General features: G+C 37.1%; 1 protein-coding gene across 1 annotated transcript in view; it reads right to left on the reverse strand.

Moving 5' to 3' along the window:
• tmem214 (transmembrane protein 214) overlaps window positions 1-17,315 on the reverse strand; it is a 53,161-nt gene that overhangs the window by 6,843 nt on the left and 29,003 nt on the right. The window contains exons 5-16 of the mRNA XM_060854121.1: window positions 16,009-16,091; window positions 15,038-15,140; window positions 14,103-14,184; window positions 13,251-13,352; window positions 12,048-12,189; window positions 10,235-10,326; window positions 8,066-8,114; window positions 5,474-5,587; window positions 4,356-4,473; window positions 3,395-3,491; window positions 1,092-1,260; window positions 134-285 (exon numbers count right to left, since the gene is read on the reverse strand). Of these exons, the coding sequence (XP_060710104.1) occupies window positions 134-285; window positions 1,092-1,260; window positions 3,395-3,491; window positions 4,356-4,473; window positions 5,474-5,587; window positions 8,066-8,114; window positions 10,235-10,326; window positions 12,048-12,189; window positions 13,251-13,352; window positions 14,103-14,184; window positions 15,038-15,140; window positions 16,009-16,091 (1,303 nt within the window). The remainder of the gene's footprint in view (window positions 1-133; window positions 286-1,091; window positions 1,261-3,394; window positions 3,492-4,355; window positions 4,474-5,473; window positions 5,588-8,065; window positions 8,115-10,234; window positions 10,327-12,047; window positions 12,190-13,250; window positions 13,353-14,102; window positions 14,185-15,037; window positions 15,141-16,008; window positions 16,092-17,315) is intronic.

Genomic DNA, 17,315 nt, shown 5'->3' on the forward strand with positions numbered 1-17,315 from the left:
CAGACTTGCTGAGCTTTTCCAGCAATTGGTTTTTGATTTACAGAATCTGCATTTCTTTGGGTTTATATCATTGCTAATATAGGGCATTAATTTGAATAAGTCAATAAAAGAACAAAATTTAAAAAATACTTACTCGCAAGAACTAACAAGTTGCTTCCACCATTCTTTTATTACTATTTTGATATATTCGAAAGCTGGAAATATGTAATTCTGAAGTACAAAGAGAAGCAATTCCTTGACATATTCTACAAATTGCAACATTACATCTGGGAGACTAGAACGAATCTATTAAAAAAAAAGAAAGGTCACAGTAAATCACAACGGTATTAGACAAATATACAAAAAAGAGAAAATGTGCTTCAGACGGTCAGAGATCCTTTAAATTTTTAAAAGGAGTGTCACCAAAAAGTGTGAAAACAGGTTCCACAGAAGTCATCACTTTCAAATTTATCAGAGGCCCAATGCAAAACATAGCAGTGCAACATGTGGCTGTCACTAATAAAGACTTAAAAGCTTTCTTTTGTGGGCCTTGAGTTAACTTGACAAAAATGAAATTTGAAAACATGTAAAAATAGGGACTTATATCACCCCAGTTTAAAAAACAGAATTTAAAGAAACACTCAGCCAATAACAAAATGTTGACCTTCAGGTGCAATTTTCATTTTAGTATATTAAAGTTGGGGACAGATTTAATGATCCAACATTGTATCAGTTTCCCCAGATAAGACAGACAGGTTTCCAGAAAGTTAACGGATCTTAAAATTTACTAGATTTATTTTGTCTAAGTCAAAATAAAGTGTGAATGGGGATTATGAGGATTTAATGGTTCTTCATATCACAGACCAAAGACAACAGCAAGTAGCATGCTACTAAAAACTTTCATGCAGAACAGAGGAAAAAATAAAAATGAAATGATCTCATCAATTCAGCACTGCAGAAATTGCAGAATGGCTGACACTTTCTAATCTTCTGAGGACTTGATAAAAAGAACTAATTAGGAACTAAATCACATCTTAATTGACTGCTTTAACAGAATTCAGAAGCTCCATACGAGACTCCCTAAAAACCTATTACAAAAATCAAGTACATACCCATTCGATAAATCTGGGTAGATTTTCAACAATCCATGCAATATGACTTGATAACGTGTCCTTTGTATACATCATTAGTTCAAACAGCCTCCTCCAAACCAACTCAAGGCTTGGTCCAAACATTGTTATAGCCTCAGAGTAATAATAAGGAGTATTTGTTTCTATCCAGCTGTGAAAATATAGGACACAAACACAGATTGATATCAGATATACCATTAGGAAAACAAAAAGGAGAAACAAGAAAAGGATGGGAGATAGACATCATGAAAGAAAGTAACTTATTTGATGGGACCAAAATAAGAGCAAATGCAAGAAAGTCTAAATTAGGATCATTGTCCATCTATGTAAACAGACAATGTGGTTTAAAAAAATTAGTGACCTGCAGGGATAAACAGATTCATTGTATTCTGCAGTGTATGATACATGGATCAAAAGAAAAAGGATGATTTCTAAATCTTAGAAAGGTGAGGGATAGGTAGATGGTGTGGTGCAGTCACCCTGATGGAAAATACTATTGCAATGAGAGGACAGAGAGAAGTCAAGGTCAGAATGTATTTGATTTGGATCAAGAAACAATATTGAGGTGGTGTAATGCCACTGCTGGGTTCATTCTGTAGGTCAGTATCTTGTAAGAGAGGAGCAATTTCCAGGAGTGCAAGAAATATTGAGTGGAGGTAACTGAGTTAAGTTTTGCCAAAGTAGGATAATTAGGAATGTAAAAGGCAGAGTGAAGAGTTTCAAGGGTGTTCATGGCAAGGTGCTTGCTGTTGTGGATATGTCACAAAGTGTTTAATGTTGTGCAGCTATTCCTGTTGAGGGTAATGTTTTCATAGGTGTTAGTGGCTTGCATTAACCTGCTCACTTGTGGAGAACGGCCATGACTTATTTTCCATTAGCTACCAGCTCTACGGTTTTGTGGCAGCTAAGTCGCAGACAAGGCAGGCACACATGAAATCTGAGCAGTTCCAGATGACCATTGAAGAGGAGCTGACATCTCTCCCTCTTTTCTCACCATCAATAAAAGTATAATAGTGATATGTTTACCCCCGCATTACATTTCTATTACTTCGTGTTTTTACACTTATCTTACGTGCTGTGATATTGTTACATGGATTTTGAGGTATGTTGATGCCTCAAAAAGCTCTGTTTGGTCAAGATTTGCTGTGGTTATACATTCCCTCTTAATTATCCAATATATTTGATCAAGTGGCATAATCCTGGTCCCATTAGGTATTGGTTAACAATTTGCTGTTGTTGTTCTGTTCGCCGAGCTGGGAGTTTGTGTTGCAAACGTTTCGTCCCCTGTATAGGTGACATCCTCAGTGCTTGGGAGCCTCCTGTGAAGCGCTTCTGTGATGTTTCCTTTGGCATTTATAGTGGCTTGTCTCTGCCGCTTCCGGTTGTCAGTTGCTGTCCGCTGCAATGGCCGGTATATTGGGTCCAGGTGGATGTGTTTGTTGATAGAATCTGTGGATGAGTGCCATGCCTCTAGGAATTCCCTGGCTGTTCTCTGTTTGGCTTGCCCTATAATAGTAGTGTTGTCCCAGTCAAATTCATGTTGCTTGTCATCTGCATGGGTGGCTACTAAGGATAGCTGTAGTGTCGTTTTGTGGCTAGTTGGTGTTCATGGATGTGGGTTGTTAGCTGCCTTCCTGTTTGTCCTATGTAGTGTTTTGTGCAGTCCTGGCATGGGATTTTGTACACTACATTGGTTATGCTCATGCTGGGTATTGGGTCCTTCGTCCGGGTGAGTTGTTGTCCGAGAGTGGCTGTTGGTTTGTGTGCTGTTATGAGTCCTAGCGGTCGCAGCAGTCTGGCTGTCAGTTTGGAAATGCTCCTGATGTATGGACAGCAACTGACAACCGGAAGCGGCAGAGACAAGCCACTATAAATGCCGGAGGAAACATCAGAAGCGCTTCGCAGGAGGCTCCCAAGCACTGAGGATGTCACCTAGAAAGGGGACGAAACGTTTGCAACACAAACTCCCAGCTCGGCCAACAGAACCACAACAACGAGCACCCGAGCTACAAATCTTCTCCCAAACTTTGAAAAGTTGGCTGTGTTTAATATACACCAACTGACAGAAAGGTTATAAGCAAGCTCACGTTTACGAATTGTTTTCACCTCAAATTTCAGGTGAAGAAAAATGGTGAATGACGTTGTTGATCAGTTGCTTCAGGACAAGACAGAACTTTAATATGTAATAGATAATCAGAGTTTTTCATTCAAATTTCTTTGTATAAAAGGTACAGCTAAAAAGGGCAAGGATTATTTTGATCCAAAGACACCCTCTTTGTACTAACCTGTATCCCTGCTTGGAATAATGAGATATTTTAATCCAAGCCTGCTGAGACACAGACATCATTCCAGATTGCTGCAAGACATGAGCAGATGAGGACGCTAAGGGAAGAAAAGTTCAAGTCAGTAATAAAATATAGAAATGCAAATCCCTTTGATGTACATCACAGTTTCAACCAGTTCAAGTCATTAAGTGTACACAGAAAACCTGCCAGTCTGAACACTCAGGATTTCAAAAATTGGATACTTATAACTGCTTTTTGGATAACATCTTTTAGGAATTCTCGTGCGTGACTGTTACAGGGACACACTAGAATTCCTAGAAACATGGCATTCCAACCGGAACTATCAGCAAACACATTGATTTGGATCTCATTTACCACCTCCCGATTTAAAAAAAAACAGGAAATGAAATCAAAAAAAAAAGAAACCTAAACACAAATTAAAAAGTGGGCCATACCACCAGTGCTTCATCTGGAGACTCACTGAAGATGTTACCTAGTATGGTGACTAAAGATCTGAAAACAAACCTTCAAGCTTAGCGAGCAAACCTACATCCAGAACCTCAACCTGAGCTACAAATCTTCTCGAAAACTCACTAACATGCTTTTGAACAGGAGAAATAAATTAAATAGATAATATATTTACTTTTCCTTCTGTACCACACCAGTGATAAAGGTAAAATCAGATTTAGATAATGAAATAAATAATCAAATAAACTAAATAAGCACAGATACCACTTTAAAATCAGATTGTTTTGAAAAAGTCAGTGCAATGTCTTTTTGGGGATATATTTATCTCATTAATATCCAAACTGCGCCATGATTAATTTTCTGATGTTTCTCTTAAGTTAGCTTTTTTTAAAATTCTATGAACCTTAATGCAATTATTGATTACAAATCAACATTTGTTTTGAAATACCTCATGGTCAAAGCAGAAATTCGCCCAAAGTATAACTTTACCAACCATTGAAGGATCCATGTGTTCGGATGTCATGCACCACAAAGCCTGCTGCAAAAATTGTGAGCACGAGTAATAGGCGTAACCATGGGAAGCCACCACCTTTCAACTTCTGCAGAAGGTTCTTCAAAATTGAAAAGGGGAAAAAAAGTAGTCAAATTACGCAATATTAAAAATAATATCAAATTGGTTAAATTAAGGGCAAGGGCAGAAGCCAATGAGTGACAAACTCAAATTGCATAGTGTTCGTAACATTATTGCTCAAAGATGCTTCATAGCAACATAAATCACATAACAAAAGTACCAAAAGCTAGAGAATCTAATTTAGGTGATTTAAAAGCTCATTCAGAAGTTGGCTTTACAAAAGTATTTCAGAAGGGAAGTAGTGCAGAGCTGTAGGCCCATGCAGCTTAAGGGACAGCAGGCAAAAGATAGGGGCTAAAAGAAATGGGGTTGATACAAGACCACATTTAGAGAAACACAAGTCCTGAGGGTTGTAGAGTTGGAAGGGATTTCAGAAATAAAAGGATAAACTGATCAAAATAAGTATTTTTTTCCCCAGTGAGGCATAAAATGGCCAATGAATCAGAACACAATGGACTCAAGAACCAGACTCCATACAACTTTGGATATGAGCAGAGTTTCAGATGAGATCCAATTTAAGGCGTTGAAAAATTTGAGAATGCTTGAGGCAAGGGTTAACAAGACCACAAATGAGGGATTCAGCAGCAGAAAGACTAAGACATTAGTGAATACCAGCAATAATAAATTGTACCAATAGGTGACCATTGAGATGCAAAAATTAGAAGAAGTTCAGCTTAAAAATCCATAAGTGCCAAGACTGTAAACATGCAAACTGATTCAGCTGGAGATGATAGCCCGGGAAAATAATTTATGATGGGAACCACGGTGCTGTTACCACATTGTTGAAAAAAGTGGCTTTTCCAGAGATGAAAAGATAGGGGCAAGATGAAAAATAAAGTCACCATAGTACATTCTAAGGCAGCAACTAGAAAAAGGCTTGAAAGTTAAGAACAAAAAGAGATTCAGACAAGAGCAGTCCAACTCATCTGAAAAATAATTATTCTAACACAAAATAGCAAGCATAATATTCAAATTCTTACATTGCATGCAGTGTTGCAGACTTGTACTTCTTGTGAATTTGCAACACTTTTCCCAGACAGCTCTTCATTTGTAACTTTAAATGAACGAATGGTTTCTTGCAGAGCTTTCTGCACCTACAATTAATGCTTAATATTAAAAGTCAGTTTAAAATTTCAAAGTTTATGAAACATATAACTCTATTAGACTTTTCATGTCAGCAGATATTCATGAAGTCTGTCATTATCCATAGCTCACGTCACTTCCAATACAAGGTAAAAACAAGGACTGCAGATGCTGGAAACCAGAGTCTAGATTAGAGTGGTGCTGGAAAAGCACAGCAGGTCAGGCAGCACCCGAGGTGCAGGCAAATTGATGTTTTGGGCAAAAGCCCTTCATCAGGAATAGAGTAGGTACAATTTGCACAACTTGGGGAAAGTCAGGAAGTTTCCCAGTCACCAGATCCATCTCTATTTGGTTTGTGCCTCGTTTGCTGTGGGCAGGAAGAGGGAGGAATTAAGAGATGGCGATAGTGGTGGGTGTGAGAGACCCAGGTTTGCATATCCCAGAAGCAAGGGGGAAATCAAGTGTTGAGGTAGGATTCAGAGAAGCCTGTTCTTGACAGTGTCAGAAACAATTAGACCGTTTGGTCTTCACAATCCACACATAACACTCCTTCAAAAACTGTCAGACCTATGCAAATGCAATGTCAAAAATGTTCCAGTCTCTCCCTTCGCAATTCTAAGTGGCAGACAGTTTTATTCTGCAGGCCATATCCAATTGTCACTCATCCAGTATGAGGGCAGACCTCAGGAGAAAAGTATGGATGGAAAAATGTAGAGCTAACAATCTAAAACTGTTCTCACTCCTACACTTAATGAGAAGCTTCTATTCAAGGAACCCAAATATTTTTGCATCTCAAGTGGCAATCTCTTTTAAAATTAAAGAAACTCCTAATTAAACTCCACAATCAAAATCAAAACACACAAACGCAGTTCTTTAATAGCTTGTTTATACTATCAATTGAACTATAAACTAAGTAGATGCATTACTTCCCCCTACCCAGAACTTGAAGTAGATGGCCTTATTATAGAGGCTAATAAAATATTTTCAAACCAATCTGATCACAGATGTCCTTACACCTCTCTGGAACAGGTGGGACTTGAATCCAGACCTTCCAGTTCAGTGGTGTGGATACAACCACTGCACATCAAAAGCCCTTAGAGACCAATTACTTACACTTAAATGACGACATCTATAACCAGTAGTTTAAGAACACAAGGAGATTTTAAAAACTGCAGATCATGAGAACTACAGACCTAATCCATCCTTCAACATTTACATCTATTTATGACTTCGCATACTGCAAGTGAAGGCTTTTGTAATATCCAGAAATGGATTTTTTGTAATCAGCAGAGATTAGATGACCTTGCATTTGGGTTTAACTCTTCTGACAATCACCCTATTCAACTATCCTTAATGACAAAGACTGGATCTGTTTTAAACAGTGGTAGGACGTCTGTATCCAGACAATGTCCACGAGTCTTCCTGTAAAAAAAAAGGTTCAGCCCATCATCTTCCCCATTTTTTAACTCCACACAAACTGTTGCATAATGCAGACTTAGGAGTGGGTAGCTCAGACGACAGGAAAGGAAAGGAGGAATTGGAGACACTGCACAGAGTATCCTAGCATTGAATTTGCAATACTGAAACAGTTAATCCATATAAAGCAAGTCGATGGAGAAAATGATGGCAGGCAATCCTAGTTAGCAGTAGAGTACAATCCCCAACATGTTGTCAAATGCAACTTGCTTCAGTTTTTTGCATGGTGCACACAGTCTCCACATAGAGATGCACAGAACAGTATGGTACAAAATATAGCTAGAGAAATTGCACCATTATGCAATCAACTAGCAGTCTGGATGGAACACCACGCTTGTTAAAATAAGTATCATCATCCAAGGGCTTATTAACAGAGATACAAATAACAGTTTGCTTTTGATCATTTCACATTCTAAAATCTGAAAAGTCGCTTCCCCACAATTCACTCACCTTTGGTAACGTTTAGCTAAGTAGCTGTAGTAGCAATTGACAAAACAAAAAAATGCCTAACAAAAAAAACTGAAAAACTAGATTTGCAGCAAAACGTTATAAGTAGGTGCAATAGAAAAATCCAAATGTTAAGTCAGTGGATTAAAGTATTGGAATAATGCAATAGATCAAAGTCTCAAAAACCAAATATCATACAGAAGGCACTCTTTACGTTGCAAAAAAGTTTACACAGTAGTCAATTCAATCCACAAGGATCAGTTGTTTCATTGCTACATTACTCTTACAAATTATACTTTCTCAGTATTGGTTTTGCAAAATTTCAAGTTAGGGAAAATTTCCAATTGGATCACCCTGATCTTTGGGTTATCAATTCTTTTCCCAATCCAATTAATACCAAAGCTAAAAGATAAGCTGGTTTTGCAAGAGGAGAAATAAGTCTACAAATCACTCCTGGCAAAAGAGATACTTGAATGAAAACAAATCTATGCTAAAACAAAAAAGAAAATACTTTAAACTGTACATCCAAAATGTATTAACTATAGTTGAAAATAAAAGAAAGTTACCTTGGCTGGAAGATTGTCCCAGATTTCCAAAAGGTTATTTAGCAAGAGACTGAAAGAAAATTAGTTGACACTGTAGTATTCAGTTGTATTAAGTGTACCTAACATTCCAGTAAAACAAACTAAATGTTGAAACAAAAACAGATAAGTATAAATACTACATTCACAAGTGAAATTAAGTCAGGAAGTACAGCCTTGAATTTGAGAAATACAAAAAGTGATAATTTAATTAGGATGGCATAACAAAGCAAAAGGATAGTTTATAAAAAAGTTATTCATTCATGGCATGTCAGCTGGGTTATTGGACATGAAAATGCTGAGCTGCCTTCTTGAACCACTGCAGTCTATTTGATGCAAGTACAACCCACTCTGCCATTAGGGAGTTCCAAGGTTCTGACCTAGCAACATAGAAGAAATGGCTTTATAGCACCAAGTCAAGATGGCAGGTGGCTTGGAGGGGAGCTTGCAGGTAGAGTTCTCATTTCTGCTACCTTTATTCTTCTAGATGATAGAAGTCAGAGATTTAGAAAAAAAAAAGTTGTATAAAGCAGTTTAAATGAAATTTTGCAGTGTGTCTTTTAGATGGCACCCTGCTGGTGGTGAGCAGTTTGTATATGTGATGCCAAATCAGGCCAGCTGCTTTGCCCTGGTGATGCAAAGCTTTGTTGTGGGGGCCATACTCAACCACACAAATGGGGAGGAATTTGGCCACACTGCCTTGTACACAGTCGACAGGAGCAGGTAGGCAGCCAAGTTATTCATTGCACGATTCCTAGCTTTTGGCCTGCTCGTCATCAACCTGTATAGCCCACTCAGTTCAGTTTCAGGTCAGTTGTAACCCCTGCAATACTGACAGTCAGCAATTTAGTAATGTTAATCCCTTTGCATGTTAGCATGCAATGGATAGATTTCACTCTTGTTGGACATTACAAATTTCTTGGTGCTTGTGGCATGAAAAATACTTGCCATTGTACAGCCCAAAACACTGATATTGTCCAGGTTTTACTGGATTTGGACATGGACTGCTTCAGTAACTGGGAATGCATGAATGATACTGATTGTTGTGCAAATAAGCATCCCTATTTCTGACCTATTCATGAAGGGTTCGAGAGAAAATTGGACACTAGAAAATTACAGAACGGGACATAAAAGCAGACTCCAGATAAAGCAGTTTTCTAAGCAGTATGTTTTCAGCATAAATTATGTATTCTGAAGGGAGGCTATTGCAGACTTGGAGGTGAAAGTTTTGGTGGACTGAAAGCATTAAGTCCACTGATGATGGCAGACTGGTGATGTTTCTACTGGATTGTGTTTTACTTTAGGACATTTTAACAGGTATCCAAAATTATGAAACAGCTGTTTTGACATAATGGTATGCAACAAGACATCTTTATATTGATTTTATATGAAGAATATTTACAGACATGCCATAAGAAAGCAACAGCCTTGCTTTACTCAACAGCTCAACAAAAGCAAATTAATCAAGCAAAGCAGTCTGACATTTTAACTATTGTGCAAAAAAAATCACTCCTTCACATTGCAAGCTCCTTGCATCCATGATTCAAAATTAAGATTTACCCAATAGTTCAAATCACAATACCAAATTGTTACTAAGTGGAAACCTACAAGCATAATAATATGCAAATCGAAGATACCTCCGGTTGCTGAAAATTCAGAATTACTTTTTAAAATTAATTAGAAGAATTACAACCAGGATTCTTCACTGAACTAAAAAAATTAAGTCAAGTCAAACGGTTTCAGAAAACACCCCAGTATAAATTTTGGAAGGGAGACAGCACAGAAGAATTCCAAGTAATTTTCTTGCTCATTGTACTAATTAGGTTCAACCAATCAGAGACATCTTGAAAATTAGATGTGATGTTTGAAAAGTATTCAAAGAAAAGAACATGCTCTGTACTTAAAATAAGCATGTCAAAAGTTAGGCTAAATAGTCACAAGAATCTGCAACAGAGATTTTAAAAAAGACAATAGAACAGCTTACAAAATTAAACTCTAGTTAACAATATGATCAGATTTAAGTTTGACAATACCAGTTACATCAGTTTATAGAAACACAAAGATGAATGACATTACTTTTAAAAAAAAACACCAGGATCTCTATCCATTCCTACTCACGTGTCCCTGTATTCTGCTCTGAATGTTAACAATCACCTGGACTGAGAAAGATGCTTGGTGTATAGCTGTCTCCATACACTGAAACTGTTGGAATCTGTAGTTAAACATTCAACCAGACATTTCAAGAGCTGAAAGCCAAGAGGAAAAAAAAAGGCAACATTTATTAATTTCATACTTAAATCAATTCATAAAAGTACAAAATTCAGACTACTTCAAACGCTTAGTAAATGCTTTCTGGAATTCTATATAAAAATTCCATATAAAAAAGGACATGCAGAGGGCAAATTACTGACATGGCTGGGAAATTGGTTAAGTAGCAGGCAAAGTACAAATGATGGGTAGATACTTAAATTGGCAGGACGTGACCAGTGGTGTCCCAAAAGGATTTGTAGGTCAACAATATTAAAAATTGCAGTAAGTTAGATAACAGCATAGAAAGTCTTATATCCAAATTTGCTAATGACAAAATTTAGGCAACTGTAGATGGAGTGGATAACAAAACAAGGAATTGATAGACTTAGTGAATGGGCAAATTGTGGCAGATAAGAGTTCAATGTAAGCAAGCAGAAGGTTTTCCACTTTGGACCAAACAAAAGGATACATCAAGCGTAGTTTCTAGATGGTAGGAGGCTTAATATAGTGGATGTCCAAAGAGACTGGAGGGTTCAGGTGCACACATCTTTCAAATGTCGCAAACAGGTGCAGAAAAAAAAAATCAAGATGGCTATTGGAATGCCAGCGATCATGTCGGAGAACTAGTGTACAATAGATAAATTGTGCAGCTATACAAAACCTTGATTAAATGCCATTTGGAGGACAGAGCAGATATGGGCACCACATCATAAGGATGTATTAGCCTTGGAGGGATACTGTATCGGTGGTTAATGTTTATCTTAGATTTAAAATCTAAGTTAAAAAAGGCATCAAGGGATATGGGCCAAAAGGATTAGAGTGTTGAGCTACAAATCAGCCATAATCTCTCCGAATGGTGAAAGGCTCAAGGAGATGACTGGCCTACTATTGCTCCTAAAACAATCGGAACACAAAAATACATTTTCAAACTGATCAGTAGTGGGTTAAGTTAAATTTTCAGCTAGCACAAGTAGAAAACCCAGTAACAGTTGATACTAAATAAAATTTGTGGCATGCCGGCAATTTTATCCTGCTCATTAACTGATATTTCAACCAAGAGCTGAAATCTTACAGTTAAAGCATGGACAACCATTCAACCTTGAATTTTGCCCAATTGCATTTCTAGAGCCCGAGCAGGCAACATGCACCAACTATTTGAACAAAGACTGTGTGTGTGTAGGGGGCAAAAGGTGAAAAGGAAAAAAGAAGGACTGTGCCCAAAAGTCATTATTTCATAGTGGTTTAATAGCTAGTGAATTATATCGAAAACACTTTTTCTGACCTACACAGTTCTTAGTTTTTTTTTGAAAGTATTCTAAATGAATTGCTACATTTAGAGTTGTGAAACATTAAAAATTCAAATGTCCCCATTCTGAAAGCATTGATTGTTTGTTAAAGATATTCACGATAGATTGGAAGCTTGTTTCACACCGATATTAATATCAAACCAAGTTTTCCCTCGAGCACTGTATATTTTAAAAACTACAGTCCAGGAAATGTTTAAAGTTTCAAATACATTGTCCACTTGACCTTGTAAAGAAAAGCCAAAATCCTTAAATATCATGCAAACCTGGACAAGGCTGGGCTCGTAAATGCTAACTGTTAGGAATGCTTTATGGGAAAGACCACAACAAAACTGGATAATTATTCTCAAAATGGTTTTGATGTTACATTTTATTACAGTAAAAATTTATTTTAGAGACATAACATCATTCACCTCTTTCTTCATCTCTGGAGGACAGTTGGGAGTAGCTCTTGATAAGAAAGAGGGAAAGTAGGTGTGTAGTATAGAATCAGGTTTCGCACCAAAGGCCAACACTTTCAGCCGAGGATAAAGATGGCGTAACTGATCCTGTAAACTGAAAGCAAGTCAGAAAATTGACAGGCAAACTCAGGAACTAGGTTCACTTGCTTCCCTAAAGTCACAAGAACTACATAGAGATTACTGCAAGCCAATAACTTGTTCCACTGACAAAGCCAAAGCAGGCTATTTTGAACTATACAAGATCCAGTTTACAACAACATTCTTCACAATTTTCATCCATTATCTTAAAAGGATACTGATACACTTGTAAACTGTCACTAACATGATTATTTCAAGACTTGGGATTTTATCTTTTGATAATTACTTTAAGTTCTTTGGTACCTTTAAAAGAAAATGAAGTTGTTTTTGTTTTAAATATAGAAGGAACAGAATATAAATATTTAGTGTAGATTCCAAAAATAGGATTAGCTTCAATACTGAAGCACAACTGTAAACTTGCTTTTGCTAAAATGCTGTCTTCAATAGTGGATAGATACAAGAATCTCAAGTAGTTATCCATTAACAGGCTTAAAATAGCTCAGAATTTTCAACCAGCCAGTTACTGAGTATATAGTTATTATTAATAAAACAAAGTCATAGTTCTTATTTTGGTGCAAGCATTTATTCACACAATAGGACGAGGATGGGTTGAATAGCATGTATATAGCATGGGGCAGTACAGTGGCTCAGTGGTTAGCACTGCTGACTCGTAGCACCAGGGCCCCAGATTTGATTCCCAACTGGGAAAGATATGCTGATCATGTGAATTGGCCATGCTAAATTGCCCCATAGTGTCAATTTATCAGAGGGAAATGGGTCTGGGTGGGCTACTCTTTGGAGGGTCAGTTTGGACTGGTTGGGCTGATGGGCCTGTTTCCACACTATAGCCAATCTAATCTAAAGGAACACTACTTTTTGAAGTCATTGAAGTGAGGCAGAAATCAAACTACAGCTTTCTATATAGAAAAAGGTTCATCTTATTTTGCTAACATTGGTACAAGTTACATAGTTGGAAATAAATTTAAAGTATCATCAATGGATCACAAAATATTGAAGGACAGATCTCAGAAACCTGCAGTTTGCATAAATAAGTACCAAATTACGATTCTAACTTACTTGGGTGAAAGTGAGTTGTTGGGCATGTAAGCAAAGTCCAGCAATGGGAAAAAATCTTTTGGTCCAATTGTTCCAAATCCCTTGGACAGATTAGAATGCATCCTGAAAAGTGAAGGGAGGGAAGGGATATATTCAATTAAGTCTTTGAGATTATATTTTGCATTATAAAAACTGATGCTTCTTCCTACGATTAACACACTATTTACAAAAGGCTGGGAATGTGATTAAAGGGAGCAAACAAAAACAAAAAAAAGTCACAGCTATAAAATACCATCATTCTGGAATGAAGAAACTATGCTCTCCTGCATTGTTCCTTTTTTAAAAAAGGAACAATTAGTATGGCATTCCTGGGTGTGAAAAGGAGATCAGTGTTGGTCTCATCTAATTCTTCCTAATCTTTCTGCGAATGCTTACAGCAAGCCATCTGTTTGTTCTGTATCCTTAGGTAGCTCAGAATTCTCTCTGAAGTAGTCAGCCAGTTCAGTTTCAACAACCCAGCAAATTCCACACACAAGCTGTTGAATTTACTAACTTCAATTTCACAATTTGGCATAATAGATTTGAACCAAATGTTAACCACTGGACTAACTATGTCAGATAGTTGCATTATTGAATACTTCAAAAGTTACAGTTAGAGCTAATTGCAATTGTTTTCTTTTGCCTGTGCAATATTAAATACTAGCAAACAACTTCAAAAGAAAACTACATGTTTTGAACAGAAATCAGATTGGACTCCAAGTCAAACATCTTTCTCTTCACAGGTGCAATCATGATTTCTCTAGGTGGGTGATATTTAGCTGGTTCATACATTGTGAATTTTGATACAGGTTTGCACACTGAAAATATACTCACATTAGCAATCGATCCAAATAACTAATTGCATAACCAGACAGAGATTTGACACCCAATACAGGAAGCATGATGTTAAGCCACACTAAAATTGGAGGAAAGAACAATGTTATGAATGTTTTTGAGAGTTAAGGATGGTAGAAAAAAAAGTGAGGAAAAACACCAGGTTACTCGTGTATTATTAAAGAGCATTAAAAACAGCAGGGTGTCTGACATTAAATCTGCAAATCCTCTCTGGACACAGGAGGGGTGACAAGGGATAGGTGGACAGCTAATATACCACCTATATTCAAAAAAGTGAATGAAGGATGGGGGTGAGGAGGAGAAAGATGGGGATGGATAAATAAAAAGGAAACAAATTGAAAAGCTGAAACTACAGGAGTGAAGAGGAAAAAAAAAGAGCAGGAAAAGAACTAGCTTTAAAAATACTGGGGGAAAAAAGGATGGCTCAGGCGGTGGGGTTGTCTTGTGACCTGTATCACAACACCAGCCAAACAGCAATCCAAATATTCCACAGACTTCCTGCTCCTCCTGAAACAAATCACTAATGGCCAAACTAAATTACCACGCATACACACAAAAAAAAGTCAGGTTCTTTTCCTCCACCGTCGAGTGTTTTGGGCTACTTTGCTACAAATTTACAAAGTTTTACACCTTCATTTTTAAAAGAACTAGGGACAGTGCACACCCCACCCACCATCTCAAAGTTTTCCTAAACCAAAACATAAAAAACTTAAATCAAAAGTCTTTCAAATACAGAATAAAAGAAAGCCTTTTACAAAAAGATGATTCTAACAGAATCTAGTTTCAATTAAAAATCACCATCTACTTTCAAGAACATTAAAATGTGCATTTATAAGAGTGTAGAAACCCAAATAATATTCACAGAAATATAGGAAACTGGAAATGCTTATTCACCAAGTTCATTAATTCCTTACCTTTCAATCCTTCTGCTAAATCAGTCCCAGCTTGTCCCAAAGCCCACATGATGCTGAGGCATTTATTTGGTTTATTGTACTGGGATCTCAGCAATTCTAGATACTAAAATTTAAAAAAATTTTAAAAGCCACTTTTTCATTAAACCAAAAGAAAACCACCAAACAGGACTGTAAGGAGCTTAAGCTTAACAGCAGAATTTAAAAGAAATTTAGGTCTTGTAATTAAAAAAAAACTTAACTCTTTTACCCAGGAGTTCAAGCTGCATTACTATTTGTCACAAGTATGGTGAGAAAACTACTTCTGGTTTTACCAATGCCCTAAACCTGCACACTATTTCATTACTCCCAGGCCCACAAGATGTCGGTGGCCATTTGGCCCCCTTATGCATGTTCCACCTTTTGAGGAGATTGCCAGTTTGGATTATGGCGCAAAATCCTATTTGCTCAAACAAGAAACCTACTATATTAGGTGTCCTCTTGTGGGTTAGGCACTTACGTTCAGACAAACTTTTGTGCGAGCAAGTAAGTTATAACATACAATCAGTAGATTTACCCTATACATAGAGGAGGTCAACCACCTTCCAGAACAGGAATCACATGCTTTGCAGTGTGTTCTTGTGCTATTTGCAGATCCAAAGTCATCCATATGTTAAGAACAAAATTTCAACTCAACACTCACTAATTGCCATCCTTCTGTTGGGAGGACACCCATTTATCAAAAATGTTCGTGCCTAGCCTGTAACTTTCAAATGTTGACATTTTTTTAAATTTCAAAATAAAAGTGAGCAACAGCTTTAATGTTCTTCAAAAGCCTATTCATTAACTACTCCAATTGTGTTCTCTTAATTTAAAAACAGTCAACATTTTGGGGAAAAAAGATCTGATAAGTCTTGTCAGTTTCAAGGCTCCATTAAGCTTGCTCCTACATTGTTGTCTCAAAACAAAGCTGCAACTGTGGAACTTGTGCTTACCTTTCCAAGATTCGTTGTTCCAATTTTAGGTTTGTCTAGCAACATAGCCTGAATGCAAATTCTGTAGCCATGTAGGGACTCGCCTGAAAAAGGAATAAGTGTTTATTGCATTTGAAACAAAAAAAAAAGTGTTTGATAAATATTGGATACATCAGCTATGCTTTTCTTTAGCCACAGACATTAACTTTACTGATGAAAAATTTGGTAAACAATAAATTTTCCATAAATTAGCTGTTGTAGTGTATTTGTATGCAATAATTGAATGCAGATCACTTAAAGAATATATACAAGTACCAACTTTAAATTTGCAGTTTGCTGTTGCAAAGCCAGTGAAATTTTAAAACTTCCAGAATCTACATCAAGGACTGGATGCAAATTGTGAAATGCATGTCAGGATCTCAAAGTTCAAATGTCAAATACTGAAACTGCCTAGGAATTTTAGGCTTTGATGGCCAGTTTAACAATCCAGAACTTCATGTCGTCATGTCAGACTTGAACCAGATACACAGGATTTGCCTGGATACCATGAAAATTACACGGACAACTCCCTGAAATCCACTTACTAAAAGTCAGTTGCAATTAAAAAAAAACAGCAGCTCAACAGAACGGGAGCATCCAGTCTTTTGTCATGCCTGATATCAACAGGTCAGCGCAGGCTTTTTCAGCCAGGATCAGACATCCCGACTGAAAAAAAAAATTGCAGGAGTCACACTGTGGAAATCTTAATGTACATCAACACACATGACTGCTCATGGACCTACACCCTGTTTCTATGACAACACCAGGACATACTCACTAACACTGGATATTTTAATGTGCTGTATTGCAAGGACCCTGAAAATTGCCTGATGGAGATATTCTAACTTCAGCTGAATGAAGCGCAACAAGGTAACCTAATTGTCTACAGTTAAACCCAATCTTCTTTGATCGTAAATTCTCTTGTGTGCAAGTGAAGGTTGAGATAACATTTTTTAAAAAGTTGCAACTTAAACAGTTTTGAAAAAAGTTTGCTAAACCTTCAGTCAACTTTGGATATTGAGTTTTCAGACATTTAGGACTGTAGATCGTCTTGTCTTACAGATTGGGATTCTTTTCTCAGAACTTTCCATAAAGATAACTAGAGCGCAACCAAAACACCATCCAGCCACACTGCTTTCTGCACAAAACCCAGTCCAAACTGTAGTTTCTTTGACAAGTCGGTAGCAGCCTCCTTTTTGATTGCCTCTTAACATCCGAGCAGCTGCCAGTCCTTGAATATGTCTCAGGTGCCTAAACGTCTGTTCTTTGAACAAGTCATCAACTTTTCA

Source organism: Hemiscyllium ocellatum, chromosome 3 (genome assembly GCF_020745735.1).
Source record: "Hemiscyllium ocellatum isolate sHemOce1 chromosome 3, sHemOce1.pat.X.cur, whole genome shotgun sequence".
Classification (NCBI taxonomy): domain Eukaryota; kingdom Metazoa; phylum Chordata; class Chondrichthyes; order Orectolobiformes; family Hemiscylliidae; genus Hemiscyllium; species Hemiscyllium ocellatum.